General features: G+C 49.4%; 1 protein-coding gene across 3 annotated transcripts in view; it reads left to right on the forward strand.

Annotated features, from left to right (window-relative positions):
- The window catches only part of LOC135820922 (cytospin-A-like), a 44,648-nt gene that overhangs the window by 15,759 nt on the left and 11,311 nt on the right, over positions 1-17,578 (forward strand). For 2 of the 3 annotated variants that reach the window (XM_065333984.1, XM_065333982.1), the window contains exons 2-8: positions 7,297-7,365; positions 9,564-9,860; positions 12,909-13,647; positions 14,101-14,251; positions 14,787-15,116; positions 16,377-16,566; positions 16,812-17,056. In XM_065333984.1, the coding sequence (XP_065190056.1) occupies positions 7,359-7,365; positions 9,564-9,860; positions 12,909-13,647; positions 14,101-14,251; positions 14,787-15,116; positions 16,377-16,566; positions 16,812-17,056 (1,959 nt within the window). In that variant the 5' untranslated portion in view covers positions 7,297-7,358. Of the gene's footprint in view, positions 1-2,603; positions 2,713-7,296; positions 7,366-9,563; positions 9,861-12,908; positions 13,648-14,100; positions 14,252-14,786; positions 15,117-16,376; positions 16,567-16,811; positions 17,057-17,578 lie in introns of those variants that run through there. The other variant, XM_065333983.1, reaches the window with a different exon arrangement.

Consider the following 17,578-nt stretch of genomic DNA (forward strand, 5'->3'; position numbering starts at 1 on the left):
GACAATTTACTTCATTTTTTTACCCTTTCTCTGGACAATGTCCATACTAAACAAGAGTATGTCGTATCAGAGTACTAGTACCAACTGAAGTGAGTTCCACTCTACCTCCTGCAGCGCACAAATCTGTACTTTTGACCAAATAATATATGTACTCTGTTGGAAGTTCAACTGGCTGGTATAGCCCATTCTGACTCCTCTAAATGGTAATTGGTATCTTATACTAGAGGAAGAGGGATAGGAGAGAGAGAAAGAGAGAGAGAAAGAGAGAGAGAAAATGAGATATACATGTAGAGAAAAGGAGAGCACCGAAAACAGTGGGAAGCAGCACACGTAGAGTGGAGTTCAGACTGTGATGCACATGTGGAGACGAAGAAAATGCTGGACATGAACCTTACCCATAGCATAGTACCAAATTTTCCTCAGCTAGCTACTGCCTCTACTGCCTCTACTGTCATGGCGAGGTCTTCTTGCTGTAGGCAATGTACGGGTGACAACATTCTAACAGTTTGGTTTCAGAGGTGTCAGAGAATGTGCGCTGTGCAGATGGTTCTAGCAACTAGGGCAGCTGCAAATAGAAAGCCATTACTATCAGTTGTTACCCCAAGATTATTTGCCAGTCTAAATCAATCCTATAGGAGGCTCCAGAGTTGCGGCCTCCTGGCCATTACTTGCCTCAGGCATCGCAGAGCTGATGAGCGTATAGAGGTGTCTAAATCATGCTGTCCTATAAAATTGGTGATTTTGCATGGCACCTCTTCCAGAGACACATGGTGGACTTGGTCAGTCCAGGAGCAAGACTAAGACCTGGACTCATGGGTTGCACATCAGTGAGAGGCTGGGGGGGGGGGACATAGTTATGAAATATGCACATATTTTAACTCCCCAATTTGTGCCTTTGGCTTCGCCTTGGGGTACCCTGGGCGCCTGTTGCATCTTATGCTGGTATCCTCCATTCTATTTGCTATGACAGTGTAGGTGATGAGACCTTGTGTACTGTGGAGTTGTGCTAGCAACACATAATCCTCCTGCAGCCCTACTACTACTAGTGGCATAGCAGGAAAAGAACAGAACCAATGTGGTGTGTGTGTAGAGTGTGCTCTCTCTGTGCTGTTGATCTCCAGAAAGGGATGACCAATCAAATCATGTTAACATAGCTCTGGTTTCTGTGTACTGTGTACTGTATCAGATGACCCTAAGTGATTGTGTTAGGTCAACATTCTGATGATGGTAATTTTGAAACACTTGTGGACAAAGTGCATGTTCTATTGCCCTTGAAGATTTGCAATTTTATTGAATAAACTAAGTGCACGTAAATGGGAAGAGTGAAGAAGAGACAGTGAGAGAGTGAGAGAGTGAGAGAGAGAGAGAGAGAGAACAAGAGTGAAGAAAGAGAAAGGAGGGAGGATTTGTTGTGTTTGGGAGAGAGAGAGCAAAATGAGGAGGGAGAAGTCTTAGCTGCAAGAGCAGAACCGAGTAAAGAAAATGGAACTGATGTATCCATCATTCAACCTAAATGGGACCTTGGACCTTTTGGATATGACCAGAGTTAGGCACAGACATAGTTCTTCAGTTCTCGTTTCGGTGCTTGTCCCGATGTGCCGGTCGTTGGGAGACGGCAAGAAGGCAAATGCTGAAAGGTTGCCTGCATGACAGGGAGCCGACACAAAGGAGTCCGCTGCTACTGCCTACTTGTGTCATGAGTTGGAGCATCTGCAAATGAATACCGACATTTGCAGCTTGTTCTCTGGAGCACAACTGTCATGACTGATTCTCTTGGTGTTCATGGTGAGAGATTGGGGCAGGTTGTAATCTGGCAGACTGCCTCGTTACGCAATTACATTACATGCGTAGGATAATGCGTGAGGGACAGCTTGGTAGCTCCTGTTTCGGCGTGATATTGTTTTCCGATTATTCCGTGCAGCTGTTGCGTTCTTGTTATTTATCAGGGTCATCAGGGGTTTTCCCTACTATTGTGTTCTGGTTAGCGATGGGTGGGTTGCAGTCATGGACAGAGCTTGGGCTAAGCGGGTGCTGGTAGTTTCAGTAGGGGCAGCAATCTGTGCATAGCTGCGGGCTATGCTGTGGTGCGTGCCTGTACCCTGTGGCCATCTGGAAACTCGGTTTTGACTAGCCGGCGGTGGACGAGGTGTTAGGGTTGGAGTTTGCGGAGTCTAGCTGTTACTACTAGAAGTAGTACCCATCCTGGTCATCTGGGCAAAGCCGTCACTTCGTTTCTGGCGGTCGGCTCTGTGGTCTTGCTCCGCTCTTCTCCCTGCTTACTGGACAAATGCTGAGGTGTTGGAACGCAATGCTCACCAGATTATCAGCAGAGCACATCCTCTCCTAATTAGATTTGATGAAGTCCTTTGAAGGTGCTGGCATCTCACTTGCCTGATCATCTGATATTCTGGATCAGATCTGTTTTTTGAAGCCTAAGCACCTGGCGATAAACAGTTGCACTTTTCACTAGGTTCTGGTGATTATAATATATCCCGATCACCCAGCCGCCGTAGGTTGCTGTATTCATGCAGTATTATGTAGTTGACTGGTTTCAGCCGCGTCTGGAAAGGTTTTGTGAGCAACCGTGACTGGCTCAGGTCTAGTTGTAACTTATAAGCATGGCCATAGTGATACCAAGGGGAGGTGAGCAGCTAGGTAGCAGCAGTGAAGGCGACAGCAGTAGCAGCAGTCTTGTCTGCCAAGGCCCTGGAGGTACGGTGCTGTCTTGTGGAATTAATGTTATCGTGCCACCTGCCGTGCAGCGTGTCTTGAGTTTCCCTTACGCAATGTATGCTGCTGTGTGTGAGAGGGAGGAGGGGGGGGGGGGGCATGTGTGACAGTGTCGTGGTTTGATGATGCTCACCGTTCTGCTGGTGACTGGGGAGAACTGTAGCTGACCTGCAAACTATTTACATTTCGTGGTGTCCACAGTTCGTCGTTGAACTCGCCTTTGAAACTTACGAAATAGTTTGCAACTTCATCATCATCATTGCACTAGTTCAAGTAGCAGAGATAATAGGTAGCTTCAAGCCCTGAAACCTGGCTGAAAATCCAGTAATTGTACACTCGTAACGTCAAGGTACCTCTGCTAGACGGGAAGACTGCTTGACGGACAGCCGCTTGCCTCTGGAGAATCCTCTAAAAACTATAGGATAAAATAGAGTGGAATGCAGCGGCTGAGCCCATATACTCAAACGTAGTTCTTCAGATTTCGTTTTCTTAGTCACGGGTGCCCATGTATGGGAAACTATTTGATGCAGAGTGTGACTATCTGTGCATGAGGAATGTATTTGATGGAAAATGGTATCATTCATTTATAGTCTGAGTGTCATCATCTACAATTGTCTGGGCATACATAGGTTCAGAAAGAGTTCAGGAATATCATCTGTTAGAGGAATACCAGGGTCTTTGTTCTTGGTGGTGGGCCTCTGGCTCCATTCACTACGATGTTGTTGCACCAATGACTCTGCGTTGTGACTTTCACATGGAGGTCTGGTCATGTATCGTAAATAGGTTGTTGTCTGGTTCATGGAACTTGTCTGAACATGACTCAGGCATGGTTATGTCTAGGACTAACTGACCCTTGAATTCCACCTTCAGCTGGACCGTGGCATCTGTCTCATCGTTTTGTCCGTTATAATAACCATAGTCTTTGTTCTTGACTATTATTCCTGAAGATGGGCCTGGCCCGAAAATCTGGATTATAATTATTTCTGGAAGAATTTGTAGCCCAGAGGCCGTTTTTGGGTTGTGAACTTGTGGTGTATAACTGTGTAAAACATGAACTGTGGCTACAGTGGAGTCTGCACACCCCTAGGTTAGGAAGCTGGACATAGTGTGCACCAAATGACTCTGTGCTGTGACATTCACATGGCCTTGGTAATGTATGATAAAATTGATAATAAATTGTTGTCTGGTTCACTGTAAGTGTCTGGGCATGACTCAGGCATGATAGTGATATCTCACGCCAACTATCCTTGAATTCCACATTCAGCCCAACATAGTGTGTTTCCAATGCCCCAAGTGCCAAGAAGTGGTGCATGTATGACACTTGATTGAGGCTACTTTAGACTGTAGACTGCAGTGGGTTGTGTGGAGAGCTGTCTGGAATGTGTTAGCCTCAGATACCTGGCTCTCAGAGTCATAATGATTATAATACTAGCTCAATGTGTACAGCAATGCAGAGTGTATGTGTGTGTGCCTTTATCAAGTACATGCCTGCTGTTCTGATTGTGTGGCTCTGAGTGGCCCGGAGAGCAGTGGTTTGTACTTGATGTCTTGCACTCAGTCCCTATCCGGCTTCCAGGCATTAGTCTGTGTCAGTGTGTGCTCACCTCAAGAGCATGGCTCGCTTTGTGAAGCACTGGATGATACTAGTAATGGACATGTCAGTGTGTGCTCATTCACAGCAAGTGGCTAGGCTTTGTGCATGTGAAGCACTGGCTTATAATGGACATGTCAGTGTGTGCTCACTGCACGTGTCCAGGCTTTGTGAAGCGCTGGATAATAATGGATATGTCAGTGTGTGCTCATTGCAAGTGGCTAGGCTGTGTGCATGTGAAGCACTGGATATTAATGGATATAATCAGTGTCAGTGTGCGCTCATTCACGGCAAGTGCCAGTGGCTAGGCTGTGTGAAGCACTGGATGATAATGGACGTGTCAGTGTGTGCTCATTGCAAGTGGCCAGGCTGTGTGAAACGGCACTGGATACTAATGGATATAATCAGTGTCAGTGTGTGCTCATTCACGGCAAGTGCCAGTGGCTAGGCTGTGTGAAGCACTGGCCACTACTTTGGTATGTTGTAACCGTGAACATACCAACCCATGCGTGAACATACCAACCCATGCGTGAACATACCAACCCATGCGTGAACATACCAACCCATGCGTGAACATACCAACCCATGCGGCCTGTTCTACACTGTAACACACCATCATCTGAGTTTGTGTCAAGTGTTCTATACTCAACCTGTGGCAATAATGACTAATAATGTGCAAAACCAGTGCACTGGTGCTTACAGCCTTGCCAATGGACACCCTTGATCGTGCATGGGGAAAGTGTATGAGAAAAGTGTCATTATTCGTGATTTGTGTGATTTGTCGTTGTTCATGTGGTTGAGAATATGAAGTCAAATGGTCATTATGTCCGAAGATTTCGTAGTTATTCGTGAGTTGTTGTTATGCCCAAGGTCGTTATTCACGAGATTGACTGTACGTACAGGCCTCAGCCAGGCTCTGGGGGTGTACAGCCATCTGCGCATTCCCTGCACTGAACGGGGGGGGGGGGGGGGGGGGGGGGGGGTATGTTTGCCTTGCCTTGCCTTGCCAGCTGGGCAGGATAGGGTGGGATGGATTTAGCCATGTGACTGTCACTATATCCTTGAGAAACCAATGGTTGCACAACCAACATACCACTATTTCATGCCATGTAATTGTACATACGTAATTGCAATCGTGTGCCTGGAAAGGTCACAGGAGCTGAATCTTCCTGCTTTTATTTTGCCCAGTCACTGTGTGTGGACTCTTGTTCAGAACTAGTAGTGGTATCTCTGGTATGTCTGTGACTGCACACTCTCTGACAGCCCCCATGCCCAGTCACTCACGCACACATGCACACAGACTACGGCAGTAGACCTGCTTCACTGTCGCCGCACGGTTCTGTTTCCGAAACTCCTGCAGTACACACTGTGGATACAGCTAGCTGTACTATGGAACAAGTTACTAGCAGTTAGTTCCTTGTTACCGTTCAGAGTTTCACCCCAATCAGGGATCAGACAACAAGGAAATGGACTCCAACTCAATCAGCATGCAGCTACAGTACTCGTACATGATTGTACTCCTTCTTGTTGTGGATAATGTTAGTGTGCATGCTGAAGGGTGCAGTTCTCTCAGTGCTATGAGCTTGAGCATATGGCATGATTGTACATTGACATAGCCACCCAATATCACCACATCACTGGTGTTGCCTGTTGGGCACTGCAAAGCTGCCTTGTGTATCTACCCGGCCCTGCCACTGAGCTGTTTGAGAATGACTGTTCATCTACATGTACTAGTAACACACTGTTGTGCTTGTAACAGCATTGTAACAGAAATGTAACAGTAAACTGTATGAGTGCAGTGACAGGACACCCTCCTGTTCCTTGTGTGTATGGCCTGCTGGGACGAGTGTCTGCTTACTTGGAAAGTGTGTGTGTGTGTTTGTGAGGTCACACTGCTGCCACCTTCCCCCACGCATTACGTGCTCTCCGAGCCCTGTGCTCACGTAGAGATCTGTCACCATCAACTTGGTTTGTGTACCCTATCCATTGACGTTGACATTGTCACCTGTGACCTGCTCGCTGTGAAAGTCTGGTGGCAGAACAAACCTAGTATTAGTAAAAATGAAAAACACACACACTACGTGACGTTTGTGTACCAAGCAGGCTGACAAGACTACCTCCATGGAGGAGTTCGATGTCCGTCCCGCACAAAGCAAAACGCCAAGGCATAAATCACCTCCCCGGTATATCACAACACGCTTGCTCCTGGGCATTACAAGAACCAAAATGAAAGTTTGAAGCAAGAGCTTCCGTCTAGCTCCTGTCAAACTGTCCAGGCATAAGTCATTCCTTGGTTCGTCGTGATTCTTAGGCATAAGTTTTCCTCGGTTCATGGTTTTTCTTAGGCAAAAGTTGTTCCTTGGCTCTGGTGATTCTTACCCTCCTCGTCTTGCACGTTTGCTGTGCTGTCATTGTACTGCAAGAAGAGTGAGTAACTTTCCTGCCTTCCTAGCAGAGGGCGTTCAATAAAACATCTGAATACGATCAGGTCAGGAGTCGTTGAATCTCTATGATTTCAGGCCCTAGATGCACAGTGTCTAGAGTCTCCACTGATACTAGTGCAAGGCATATCCAGTGTGGGCTGTGAAGGTGTGTTTTGTTATCAGTGCTGAAAAAGATGCATGCCATGTCTGTGAGCCTTTTCACTAGCGTTAGAACAAGTCTCTGCGGGGACGGGAGGTTTCAGTGCGATAATGATCCCCGGTGACTATCACATGAACACAATGTTAAGGATGAGTTCTCTGCCCGTCCTGTGTCAGCATGATAGGAGTTTGTACAATATTCTTTCTATTGACGGTTTAAACTTACAGTATATTTGCGTCAGCTCTACTTTATGAAGCACCATGTGCTGACAGACACTGGGTGCATCCTCCGGTGGCTGTTAGATTGTAGACACTCTCTTCGAAAATGACTTTAATCTGTGTATTCTTCCTGTGTGATGTGTATTGCCACTATTGTGTCCTTCTGTATTACAGGTGGTGGCCGTGTGGCGGCAATAGCGTCTCAGTTCCAGGCAGTCATTTCAGGCTTTGACAGCATGAAGGGTGAGTTGGGCATCGCCTGTCGCCGCTAGTTGCTCTCCGCATTCCTGTTTTGTGACCGCGCGTGTATGCGTATTGTGTGTGTGGGGGGGGGGGGGGGGAGGGAGGGAGGTGTGCTTGCAACAGCTGTATTTCCTGCTCAGTACATGACAGTATCACTTTGTTCCAATACACAGAACATTCAAAAATCAGGAAAAACACAGGTTGCGTATTGCCAGTGTCAAACAAATTTTACGGGGCCATACATCTGTCGATGATCGTTTATCAGAGTTGCTTGTTGGCGACGAGGCTGAGACATTCCTGAATCGCCACATCCACAGGCTGGAGAGCATTACACAACACTGTTTTGACTGCTTTTAAGCTCCTTCGCAATCCCAACAGTGCTATAATAGACCAGTCTACCACATTGCCTGTTGAATTGAAATCGACTAAACTACAAGTAAGCAGATTAGGCATGATACGGGGTCCTACATTTTTTACTCAGCTGAGGAATGTGCTTCCCAGCGTGACCCTTTATGCCGAGCTCTTGGAGGACGATGGTCGAGCAGGAACACTTGGCGTGTCCGACAGGTCGTCCGGTGAAATTCGCCTTTCTTTACAGCGGAGAATGTGCATTCCTGATTTCCAGCAGAATACATACTTTGATACTGTCGTATAGCACTGGTGGCTGTCAAGAATGCTGATTGTGTTCCTGTATACGCGTCGGCTACATCCCCCACAGCACAATGGAAGTCAATACACCTTACCTGTACCCTGTGTGAGCATTCAAGTGAGGACAGCTGGACATGCACATGCTCATGGAGTCATGGTCTGTAGTGATGACATGTTCCCTGCCAGCAGACGGCCCCCGCAGCACAGGGGAGTCGATGAACGTTGCCTGCACAGTACACTGTGTGAGCATACCCGTATAGAGTAAGGACACCCGGGAGAACATCCACATGCACATGCTCCTGCTCAGTCGAGATGAAATGTTTCATTGCGCCGCACATGCAGCTAGAGCGTGCGCTTGACAGCTCAATTGCAGCAGCTCTGAGCCTACCTGCACATCAATCCAGTCTCCTACATATGGTAGCGATTGGTTCATACTTGATGAAATCAGCAGATGGGGGGTGGAACACTCTCCCTGATAGATAAAACATGCAGGACAAGTGAGCAGTTAGAATACAAACCGGAGACTTGTTTGACGGTGTTGCAATGATGTATCGTTTTCCTGTGTGTTGACGTTCCCCGAACTGTCTTCCTCTAGTCGCGTGCATGTGTGTTATGAGCAGATGGAATGAAAGCCAGAGACTCCGTTGACGGGGAAATAGTCAATGCACGGCGGACAACACGTGGAATGAAATGCTCAGTCAATGCTGACAATTACATACATTTTGGTACTTGGGGTGCTTGATGAACATCACTTGACCAGGACAATAATAACACGTTACTCTCAGCTGGGTTAACCGTATGAGTATGACTATGCGGTGTAGGTGTGGACAAACTGTCCATGGAATGGTGGTGGAGGTCGGACGTGCGGCATTCTGTGTGGTGGAGTTGCCTGACACCCTGTTTATCATCCCCGTACTTAATGAATTACCCCCCCCCCCCCATGCCCACACATGCACACATGCCATGAGTGGAAGTGACTTGGCGACCAAACCATGCCGCGACCGCTGATCAAATGTCAGACAATACGTCCGTGTGTATTCAACCCTCCATGCTGATTGACACCCATGATCACCTACGCTACATGAAGGTCTAGCAACATCCCAGCTAGGGTGTATGAGAAAACTACTGGTGGACAACAACGGGGTCTCGAATCTAGAACTAGAGTGCTGTGTAAAAGAGAGGTGCGTATCCTCAGCTAGACTCACCAAATCCATTTCCCAAGGACGACCATGTCCAGCGACGACTTGTCTTGAAGGGAGGGAGAAGTGAGTCTTTGTCAACTAGGCTACAAGGATAGCTTATACAGTTATAGTCACTGCTAGAGCTCTCTTCTATCATAGTGACTGGGAACACTTTCTTAAAACCTCTCTCTCCGTCTCTCTCTCTCTCTCTCTCTCTCTCTCTTTCTCTCTCTTTCTCTCTATTTTCACTTTGCTCATCTTGATTGCTTGTACATGTGTAGTACCTGCCTGAACCACAGTGCATGAGGCCACGTTTTTCAAACTTTCTCTTTCTTTTCTCCGCTTGTCTTTTGCATCGTAACATTACAGGCCGTAGCACAAGGAAATTCTCGTCCATTGCTGACCGCATTGAAGCCTTCACAAAGGCCAGCGGGAGTGGCAGCAGCAGCGGCAGCAGCACCCCTACCAGCACTGCAAAGTCCACTACGGCCTCACCTCGTACAACATCGGCATCCGCCCGTGTTGTCGGCATGGGAACAGGCAGCGCGCAGTCACCGGCGCGAGCCAACTCGCCGATCGGCCGCGGCAGCGCTGCTTCGAAGATCCCGACTGCGGCCAGTTCCCGTGCCAATCGCTCCGTTTCCACGGCAACGCCGCCATCGCAAGGTACACTGTAGTACAGCTGTGGTGGTGCATGTTTCTGTGATTATACTTCTCGGTGTCTTGTAAGTTGACCACTTCTGCTGCAGTGCTACTGTAGCAAGAAGGACCCATGAGTGAGTGTGTGTGTGTGTGTGTGTGTGTGTGTGTGTGTGTGTGCGTGCGTGCGTGCGTGTGTGTGTGTGTGTGTGTGTGTGTGTGTGTGTGTGTGTGTGATCCCCGGTAGCCTAATCGGTAGGGCACTGTTCCGGAAAGACAGGGGTGCTGGGTTCGAATGCCGCTCGGGGATCCTTCTTGTGGTTGAAATTTACACTCCCGCCTACTGTCATATTGGTATGCAGCCGATAAAATTCAAAAGTTCTTTGAGCCAAAAAGTGAATTTGCTTCTCTGTCCCAAGGGAAGTTGTGATGGCCACTACCCCACCGTGGCGCGAATATTGGGAACACCGTGCCGTGACGATTTTTGTAATATTGCTGAGCTAGTAGTTGGAAGGTTGTGAGTCTGAATGAGTCAGTTACACGAGTTTCGCTCACAACTGCCTAATCAGGAGTTGAGAGCCCAGGAAAATACAGACCAGGAATAGAGCTCATTTAGCATTTGCAGCATCAAGTCGCGCCCTTTTCCTCCGACTGTCACTGAAATAGGAGGACAGTACACGATTCTGTGCGACTGGTGTGCTCCAGCTATCATGATGATCTTGCCGGTGTTGGTCCTCTTTCGGTGGGCTGGTGTTTGTGTGAAGCGATGGTGCCAGGGTGTGGTGCTGTAATTAGGCCCTCATTATGACAAGAACTGGAGGAGGGTGGACCTGCGACGTGATAATTAGAGAACGACCTTGGATGCGCACAATGTGCTGATGAATCTCGAATTGCTCTTTGGCAATATCAAATTTGGCGAACGGTTCTACCCTAGAATATGTGATGAAAAAAAGATTCAAAATTCAAAAAACGTGAAATGGATTATGGACTTCGATTGTGGTTGTGGAATAGTGCTATATGTTATGCAGGTTGAGTAGCAAACAAGTGCAGGTGATATCACTCAATATTCATCAACTCTGAATGATGTCACTGCCTAGTCCTACAGTGCCAACGATGTCATTCGATGCAAAATGGCCTAAAATGACATCATTGCGCAACCCATTCAGCTCCTATAACGTTAGTCAATACAAATTGCCTTGACATTACATCGTCGCATGATCCCCGATATCCTGTAAGGTCCCAGCACTTGGCACGACATTGCTTTGCGTGATATTCACATTGTTCCAAACACTCGGCGGCCATCATCACACTCTCGGGGCAGAACTTACGAGCGCCAATCCATTGCTTGCAGCGTCCTACTGTCACTCACACACACACACATTCCCTGTGTCTTGTTTTGTGTTTGTCTCCATAAGTCTCTCAGTAAGGTTGTGTTCTCAGTAAAATATAAATACAAGTAAATAAAATAAAATGTAACAGCACGCAAGCTGTTTGATTACCACACTTGTCTGCCAGCCTAAGCAAGCCAATGATTATTGTAGTGGCATGCCCTGTAGTCAAGATTAGTAGCGCCTGAGCGTCAATCAAGCGGTATATTGGCTGCATAAAACTGTGTTTTGAGGTATATGCGCACATGGTCGTATGCTGCAGGCGTTAGGTTATGCTGACACTATGTATTGTAAATTATGACAGCCTGCGATGTTGTGCACAACCTTTGGTTGCAATGGAGATAGAAAGACAGAGATAGAGAAAGATAGAAAGCGAGAGGGAGAGGGAGAGAGGGAGAGAGAGAGAGAGAGAAAGAAAGAGAGAGATGGTGAGTGTGTGTATGTGCGTGCGTGTGTGCATGTGTGTGCGTGTGTGTGTGTTGCCCTTGTTGGACAAGCAGGTGTATTGTATTTCTCAACTCGTGGTTGTGGTGCATAATTTAGTATGGGCACTTCTACTAAGTTGAGCCTTAACACCCCCGTGGCCAAATGACCACTCTAGCCCCCACGTGCAGGTGGCCACACTCTGAGTGGTGTGTAAGCTGCACAGAACACCCTGCTGGGCGCAATCTGTCTGGCCAGGTCATGCTCACATGGGCCTGGTCAACGTTGGCCGCTTGTCTTTCACCAACACACTCCTCTGACTGTGACCAAGTGTGGCCACCGGGTGGACAGTGATCTTGTCAGCACAAGTGTTAGGGCACTGGTGAAACATCCTGGCCCAACACACGTCCATCTGCAGAGCTAGTTACCTGCAGACAGTGGCGTCTGGGAGCAGTTCTGGCCTGTGCCTGGCTTGCAAACGGGCCGGGCCGGGGTGCTGTCTAGAATCTGGCATTGCCCTCTTCCCAGTACAACAGCAGACCGCAGAGTATTGTACACGAGATGCTGCAGCTGGACACGGGTAGAATGCCTGGGTGTTTAGCCTAGCCTGTGTGTTCAGCCGCTGTGCGTGTGTGTTTAGTATTTATGCAAGACCTCAGCTGTCAACTCCGGATTAAAGTTTTGGTTGTTGACCTGAGAAAGGAAGGTTGTGCTGTGCTGGCTGTGCTGGCTGTGCTGGCTGTGCTGTGCTGTGCTGTGACATTGCCTTGCTGCTGGGAGCCTAGTGAGGTGAGAGAGAGAGAGAGAGAAAGTGAGAGTGTGTGTATATGTGTGTGTGAATGGGATAGGGGAGAGAGAGAGAGATGGTGAGAGAAAGACAGAGGGAGAGGGAAAGACAGAGGGAGAGAGAGAGAGAGAGAGAGAGAGAGAGACAGAGGGAGAGAGAGAGGGGATGGGGGATCAGAGAGGGAGAGGGAATGAAAGAGGCGAAGAGAATGAGAGAGGGAGAGTGAATATGAGAGGGGAAGAGAATGGGAGATGGTGAAACATCGCAGACCATGGTGTTTGAACCTTCAACTAGCCTTAGCTTATCTGGTAACCTACACCGTCGACACGCTATCTGTTTTTTCTATGTGTATGTGTGGTCCTCTTTTCCCCTCTCTCTCACTATTTCTCTCTCTCTCTCTCTCTCTCTCTCTCTCTCTTGTGTGTGTGTCAATGTGTTTATGTCTGGGTTTGTGTTTGGCGTCCACGCCCAATACAGATGTGCGCGGCCCTCGGTCCAGCTCGCCATCATCATCATCATCATCATCATCATCTTTATCATCATCATCCTCATCATCTCCGGCACCGGTGTCACTGAGAGGGCTGGCTAAGCGGTCGGTGTCCACGGCCGCTGCACCTTCATCATCATCGCTCTCCTCATCTCCTGGCAGCAGCAGCGGTCTGGCACACCCGAGGCAGGTCGCGCGTCACATGTCCGAGCCCGTCACGGCCGTTCGCAGCGCGGGCAGCAGGCTGGTGCACCCTGTCTCACCTATGCTACGGTCCTCCCCGGCCAACACACCGCCGTCTCTTCCCAAGTCTTCGCCGCCAGCCCTGCCGAGGAGCTCCCCACCGCCGACCAGCATCCGTACAACGAGCACTCCCCAGGGCACACCGCCCTTACCCAAAGCTCCTATTCCCAACTACTCGCCCAGCTCCAGCAAGAGATCGTCGCCGAGCACCAGCGGACGGTCTTCGCCGACGTCATCGCGCCGTAAGCCGTCCAACTTGGCCGTCACGCGTCACCTAAGCCAGCCTGCTCCGGTCATGCGCGACAAACTGTCGATCGGCGCGGGGGACGCCAAGCTACATAAGAGTAAGTCTACGTCGGACGAGGAAGTCTCCATGTACAGCAGCAGCAGCAACGACTCCGTGACGGTTAGGCAGCCCAGGCTGAATGTACCAGCGGCATCGGATAGCAGTCGAGATGTGGTCGGCGAGCTCATTCCCCTATCTCGGTAAGCCGCTGCTGCTGCTGTTGCTAGGCTCTGTGCTGCTGAATGGCCATGATGTGATCCGATGTGACATGCAGTTCTATCGGTATGTCTGTATGTCTGCCTGCCTGCCTGCCTGCCTGTTTGTCTGTCTGGGAAGTCCTCTTCTCATAATAAATAGGACATTCCTATCAGTCAGTGCCTCCCCTCTATCATCAAATTGTTCTTTTTGAAGAAGACCGGTGTGGTTCAAACGTCAACTCGGTCGTGATCACTTCTGTCCTTCTGTGCTATGGTCCAGTCACTTTTCCGTTTGTCTGTCTATCTGTCTATATGTCTGTGTGTCTGTGCGTTCCTCCTTCTGTGCGTCCATACGTGCGTCTGTACGTCCGTTTGTTTGTCTGCTTGCCTGTATGCGTGTGTGTATGTGTGTGTGTGCATGTGTGTATGTGTGTGTGTGTGTGTTCCTCCGCGCAGGGCGTCGAGCGGAAAGTCTCCACAGAGGCGTGACAGCGGCTGCGAGTCGAGCGAATCGATCAACGGATCGCCCGAACTCTCGCCGCCGATGTCATCCCTGCCAGGTGGCTCCGTGTTCGGCACTGCCGATACAAAGGGGACACCGTCTGAGGTAGGCGGCACTTTGGTGCATGAACATTTTGTCCAGTCCATGCGGGATTCAGCCTTCTACAGGGTTCGGCAAACATAGGTGATACAGTCAGACCTCGCTTAGCCGCACACATCCGTTTTCCACGAAATAATATCCGGATGGGCGAGGGAACCAGATAAAAGAGACCGGATAACCGAGGGGTCTAACTATACTGTATATATACGGTAGTTTGTGAGCTGAAAGCCCTTCTGTTCAGGTGTACTCGCTCATAGCTAAAGTGCTGCATAGTCACTGTACTGACTGTGAATGCAAAATTGACATTTTCGCAACTTTTCGGCCCTGTCAACCCCCCCCCCCCCCCCACCTCTGTATAAAGTCGTCTGTCTCTTTGTCTCTGAAGATCTGTGCCTTTGTGTTTGTGTATGTGTTTTTTGTGTGTATGTGTATTTGTGCGTGTGTGCGTGTCCGTGTGTGTGTGTGTGTGTGCGCGCGCATGCATGCTGATACTCATGTCGGGCGTGTGCCACCGTCACACACGTGTGTTCGTCATGTGCAGGACGATACGACGCTGTCCACCTCCTCCGGCTCCTCTCTATCCGACGGGATTGTCAGCACAAGATCCGCCTTATCTAGACCTACCGCCAGCAGCGCCAGCACCAGCAGCCGCATGAACATCCGCAGCAGCAGTACCAGCAGCAAAAAGGGTTCACCCAGCGTCACGAAGGCTAGCCCCAGCGCTGGCGATGCCATCGATATGGAACTCCAACAGACGTGTGCCGAGCGAGATCACCTGCAGCTGGTGCTGAAAAAAGCTGAAATGCAGCTGTTTGCCGTCGAGAAGGAGAGGCACGATCTCATCAAGAAGAACAATAAACTCCAAGAGGAGGTGAGTCCTGCTGCTGTAGGGAAATGATCCACAATGACATTGTTTGTTTAACAGCTATGATGTGTTCCTGAGATGACGATTGTATACACACTGTCGTATTACGGTATACCAGGACACCAGTGTCAGACAGCGGATGAGGGTAAGGAGTGTGTGTGTGGGGGGGGGGGGGGGGAGGGACATTTCATGACTAATCATAACTGATAATCAGATCCGTGGTTGTGCACCAACATGTGCGTGCCTGGTGATGTCTAAAATCCTCCAACGCGCGTCGCCAAAGCAAGTGGTGCGCAGTTCGAACAAGCACGTATGTAACGTTACTGCGCATGCTTTTCGGAACCTCTGCTCACATTGCAAACTGGACTGGCATGAACGCCAGTGTGCCTTCCCAGAGCACAGACATGGCTGCCCTTTACCCCAGTCCCGGTGTGAATGCATCCAGTGTGCATGTGTCTAAAAGCCTGCAGGTCTAGAATTACTACTACTGAACGCACGTTTGATTTCTCGAAATCCTCCTCTTGGCTTAGAGTGGAATTTCACACATCATTTTCGTTTGGGTGTGCATTCACAAGCCAGCAGTGCTTGTCCTGATACATGCAGCGCCATCTGATACGTGCAGTGCAGTCCTGCATTGGAGCCTGATCTGGCGAATGATGGACACTGCGGCCTAGTGGTCCCTCATGTCACTGCAGGAGCCTACCGGCCGTGGGAAGGTGAATACACAAAGTAAAATATAATCCCTGCTTCAGGCATCTTCAGGATTGTAACAATCGCAAGGAAACGTTTTATCAGCACCAGCATGCCTCGAGAGCACACGTCTATTTTTAGAAGCACCACATCACGTACGGTGAATGAACACGGCACATGGACACAGGCTAGGAATCGTAGCTGCAAGGCTGCAAGGCCAAGTTGTCCTGGACCTTGAAGCCAGGTTGTGTTGTAATTCGGCACATGTTTATTGCCAACTGTAAGTCTACAAATTTTCAACCCATTCAAATTTCGGCCTCCCACGGCTAAAACACACTTCGACCGCATTAAACTTTCGGCCTGTATTGCTGGTGACCGTCTACACAGTGACACTGTACCTTCCAAAACAAAATGTCGGCCGCAGCAAAATTTTCGGCCGAAAATAGATATGCGCCGAATATGAGTTGTCTTACAGTAGGCGCGACTGCACTGTACAGATCAGCTCGAAGCGGGTGGACGACCGATACGTTCTATGCCTGTCCTACATCATAGTTCTCTGTTGTGTTGTGTATGCAGCTGGAAGTGGAGGAGGCTGACAGTCGCAGCAGCACACTGCTCTGGAAGGACACGCGCGAGCACGCAATCGGCTGCATTCAGGACGGCCGCAACTTCTTCCTGCAGCAAGAGTCGCCCGTCTGGCATAGCGTCATGGTGGACTTGCTGGATGAAACCCTGGCCGTGCTGGGCGGCGCACTGCCAGCACAAGGTAAGCATAGAATCAAGAGTACATATCCCACTCCAGAGGGGGGCGGAGGGTCTGCGGCGGCAGAACTTCATATCACGTGCCGAACCTGTACACATTATGTGCACCTTGTGTAGTGCCCATAAGTACGTGCAGTATTAAACGCTGTGCGAGAATCTCTGCAACGCCAGGGATCAATACACGCGTTGGCTGTGCGGAGAAACTGGCTACAATTAATGTGCTGTATTGTGCTGTCTGTGTTATAATAGTTCCCGCGAGTACGTGCAGTAATGCCGTAAGAGAATCTCTGCAACGCCAGCTGGAGACCATCAGCAAGCAGCTGGAGGAGGCGCGCCGAGAGCGTCGCGCTCTCACAGACAAGAGCCAGGCGTGGGACAGAGAACGTCGGCAGCTTCAGGTCGGCCTCACCAGCGCACAGCAGAGGCAGACGTCGGTGCAGAGCGACTCCAGCGAGCAACTGGCACGCAAGGAACAGCAGCTACGTGACCTGCAGGTAAGTAAACACCGCCAGATCGCTGTGAAGATGTGACTGTGACTTTAGTTTAGTTTAGTTTACTAGTTTTATTCCAAGCAATACATGACTGGGGTAGCCGATGACCACTTTGCGTGGCGATTGCAGGGTTTTATAGCCAACCACGGCCAGTTTACCGTACTTTCTGGACACCTACACCACGGCCAGTTTGCCGTACTTTCTGGACACCTACACCGCGTACACACGACGTACACGAAATAACGTACTACAGCACTTGCACCTGTTGGTGTGTTGTGATGTGCAGTGAGTGGACCCAGCGCATCAACAGGAACACAAGGGCGTGTAAATTATTGCGGATAGGACCCCCCCCCCCCATACACACACACACACGTCCTTCTTGCAAACTTCTTATTGTCCGTGCTAAGCAGCAGCGGATCCAGAGATCTCTACAGGGGAGAGGATGGGTCCAGTTTAGCCAAAACTGAATAGCTGACACATGTACATGTACATGCGAAATTTATTGGGTTCCACAGAACCCCTGGA

The sequence above is a fragment of the Sycon ciliatum genome, chromosome 7, assembly GCF_964019385.1.
Source record: "Sycon ciliatum chromosome 7, ocSycCili1.1, whole genome shotgun sequence".
Taxonomy (NCBI): domain Eukaryota; kingdom Metazoa; phylum Porifera; class Calcarea; order Leucosolenida; family Sycettidae; genus Sycon; species Sycon ciliatum.